Source organism: Micromesistius poutassou (genome assembly GCF_964030765.1).
Source record: "Micromesistius poutassou genome assembly, chromosome: 11".
NCBI lineage: Eukaryota > Metazoa > Chordata > Actinopteri > Gadiformes > Gadidae > Micromesistius > Micromesistius poutassou.
Window position 1 is genome coordinate 2,952,158 of NC_140281.1, and position 3,838 is coordinate 2,955,995.

Below are 3,838 nucleotides of genomic sequence, written 5' to 3' on the forward strand. Positions count from 1 at the left end.
AATAAGCTGGAAAGTCGTTTGGACCGTTAAAGGGTAGGTTAGGTCTGTAGCAGGCTAGTATTAATAAGCTATTAAGTCGGTTGGACAGTGAAATGGTAGGTTAGGTTTGCCACTTAACAGCCTTACCTGCACATGATCTCATGGGTGAGCAGCACACGGCACATTTCAGGATTCTTGTCTTGTCCTTCATAGATGATCGCCTGCAACACACACACGCACGCACACACACACACGCACACACGCACACACGCACACACGCACACACGCACACACGCACACACACACACACGCACACACACACACACACACACACACACACACATATACACACACTGTGTAAAGGACACAGTGAGAAACATTTCTGATCTTGCTCAGATGACATTGGGGGATCGAACCCAGAACCCATGAGTCACACACCTGAACCACCACTCGACTATGGGCGACTTGGTCCCTTATCCCAGACCTCCTCTCCTCTGTCCTCCTCTCCTACTCTCTCCTCCCCTCCCCCACCTCCTCTCCTCCCCTCTTTTGTCCTCTCCTCTCTCCTCTCCTCTCTCCTCGTCTCCTTTCTTTACTCCTCTCTTATCCTCTCTTCTCCTCTCCTCTCTTGTCTTCTCTTCTCCACTACTCTCCTCTCTTCTCCTCTCCTCTCCCTCGTGTTATTCGGTTCATATTGATTCCTTCATGACTGTTTCATTTTAACACATTTAGAATCATGTTCTGAAAAAACATTTCATTTAAATCGGATATTTTCATCATGGGGTTTATCGGAATGTCTGTGTGCTTGAGTCACTGGGCGACTAACCACCGCCACGCGTGAATGAAACAGACAGCTTTCCCAGAGGTCCGCTGAGTGTGCGAGAGTGTGTGTATGTGTGCGTGTGTGTGTGTGTGTGTGTGTGTGTGTGTGTGTGTGTGTGTGTGTGTGTGTGCGTGTGTGCGTGTGTGTGTGTCTCAGAGATAGACCCGGTCTCGATCACGCGCGGCGGAGCTCCGTTTAAACCGTCAATTGAACTTCACCATTTAACTAACCGAGCAAATCTAATTTACTAAAACATCATCTAACACCAGAATGAACCCCCCGGTCCACGGAGTGGCTTTAAAATGAAAAACGTCAGTTCCGTTTAAGAAATAACACCTGATCTCCAAATGATAATAACAATCCATGATTTTTGATTTAATAATTATATATTTTTTATTTACTATCGTTTTATGTATTATTGGGCCTTTTGTTATAATTATAATTATTATTTTGGACTAGTCGATTCTCACCTGCTTCGTCATTGAGTCTATGAGGCGAACGAACAGGTCTTGTTCGGTCCGGACACCTGAGAAAACACACACACACACACACACACAGACACACACACACACACGCACGCACGCACGCACGCACGCACGCACGCACGCAGGCACACAAACACAGACAAGGACACACACACAAGCGCACACACGCACACGCACAAAAAACGCACACTCTTTACATCACACATGACAATCTTCTCCCCATGAGAATAATACACGTCATGTAACACAAGATTCAAATTCTACCGGCTTGTCCGGACCCCAGAGAATAACTTATTAATTATAATTACCAACATCATATTCATTATAATAATCATAGCCGCCGTCCATGCGGTCATGTCGCGGAATTCATTTAATGTAAATACTTTACTTCTGTCGGCCACTTGAACTGCGCGTAAAATGCGTTTAATCCTTTTCCACCATTACACAATCATATGGTAATTCGGTAAAATGTCATCTTCAGATGTCTCCAGTGTATTCAATTTAATATTTAGCCTTACCGTTACTGTAAAGGAGTTGAAGTTTGTAATGAATTCCGTTGTTGGTCTTTTCGCTGTTGGGCTCCTAAACACACAAGTACACACTTATAGTATGGCACATATCTTTAACACACCCATTAAATGCACGGGTAATAGCCTGTAGGCCTACATCATTAACACACTTAACACGCTGCTGATACAAATATTTAACAAACTTGTGGTGTAGCACATTTCATGTAATTAGCAGAAAACACACTTGAAGTGAATATTATATAACTTAATATAATGCTGGACATTGGGGGCTGGAGTCATGCATCTAAGAAATCTATTTTAATCAACGATTCTAGATTATATAGCTTATGTTGTATTTTTGTCTTGGTTTTGTTGATTCAATTGTTTTAAGATTTATATAGGCTTTATAAATAAAGCTTCACTTACTTTCTTACTTACTACTGAATGGCACCGATAGATAATGAGTTCTAGAGACAATGTATAAGGCTTTTAATTTTTTTTTACCGTGTTAGATTTAGTTACATTAATATGCTTCAGGCTATTATCACAAGGACGAGAAGTAGCCTAAACGGAAGAACACAAGGAGACTAAAACAGTGTGTTTGATGCAGTGCGCCTGCATGGCATAATAAACTACATGGCATAATAATATCTCTAAATATCTCTGGCCCACCTTGTCTTTCTCCACAAAGTCCACATAGGCGGTCCTCTCCACCTCCACCGGCTGGCCCTGCCGGTCGTACAGCGCGAGCACAAAGTGGAAGAAGTTGGACTTCCGGAGGTTGGAGGGCGGCTGCTTCTCGTAGTGCGCCCGGGCCAGGGCAACCCCGCTGCGGGCACCCGGAGAGAGACGGCTCGGTGGTTAACAGACAGACCGTGAACGCTACGGGTGACCTTGACATGGGTCTCAACACGTTTCATTAAAACCGTTGAACATGCAGTCATGGGCTATTTTATGCCTTTATAAAATTATTATCGTGATTTTGGTTGCCTGAGGATGTCCAAAAGTAATTTAATGGCAGTTATTAAATACGAAAGTTGTAACCTTAATGGAGCAGCCTGTGGGGTGTCTTTTTAAAGTTTTAAAATACATGTTTTACATACATGCATACATTTGTTATCATGTCACCTGGAGCATTGCTGTGGTTTACTTCAAGATGCAGACTTAATTCTAACAAACTAAAACGGACCAGATCATAATTACGGAGCGTCCCTTGGGTGGCGCGCGGGACGATAAATGGTCAAGACTTTATGCAAATGAGATTAATTATGTCAGATTCATGTCCCCTTTCAGGTCCGGTGACCCGGTCCCCATGCTCTAGTTATAAGTCACCGTGGCGCGCGGACTATACGGAGGTCTGGGACCGGACCGTCACACCAGACACCGTTAAGGTCGCCGCTTCACGCGCGCAGAACAATGAGGACCGGCCTGTCTCCAAGTGGCGGGAACACTTCACACTTAACGTCCGCGAGCCACTTGACCTCAACCAGGATGTGGCCGATTTGGATCGATGCGATAAAGCAGTAGAGTGAAGATAAACGAGAGATGATGGATGACAACCGATAAACGGTGAGTCGTTACCTTTGCGCGGCGGTGTTGGCGTCCACCACGCCGCTCGAGTGCATCCACGAGCGCACGGCGGTCATCCCGCCGAGCGGCTCCTCTTTCATCCCTCCGCGCGGGACGGACTCCTGGATCCCGAACATGTCGCGAGCCGCGGAGTCCTGAAGTGTCGTGAGGAGCTCTTGATCGATCAGGATCGATCCGGATTCACCCGAAGCGTCAGCTGCAGGAGACCCAAAAGTTGTTCTCCAGCACGCGACTCGCCCTTCACCTGCTCGAGCCGTGGCAGGTTAAAGCGCGTGGGTGACGCGGGAACCGGGGGTTAAATGGACTACCGTCTTTAATTTGAAATGGATATTTGATCGTGAGCCTGGGGGGTTAAACGAAATTTTAGAGAATCTAGCGGGGAAAATAAAGGTCCGTTGAGTGAAGAAAGAAGAAACAGAGAGAAACGATATTCTGGCACAAAGTGGCGGTTT

The 3,838-nt window shown here is 45.7% G+C and overlaps 1 protein-coding gene across 1 annotated transcript in view; it reads right to left on the reverse strand.

Annotated features, from left to right (window-relative positions):
• The window catches only part of ebf3a (EBF transcription factor 3a), a gene marked incomplete at both ends in the record, with an annotated part of 13,712 nt that extends 10,210 nt beyond the window's left edge, over positions 1-3,502 (reverse strand). The window contains 5 exons of the mRNA XM_084475716.1: positions 127-200; positions 1,273-1,328; positions 1,806-1,869; positions 2,469-2,625; positions 3,378-3,502. Coding sequence (XP_084331842.1) covers positions 127-200; positions 1,273-1,328; positions 1,806-1,869; positions 2,469-2,625; positions 3,378-3,502 — 476 coding nt within the window. The remainder of the gene's footprint in view (positions 1-126; positions 201-1,272; positions 1,329-1,805; positions 1,870-2,468; positions 2,626-3,377) is intronic.
• Between the last annotated feature and the right edge of the window lie 336 nt (positions 3,503-3,838).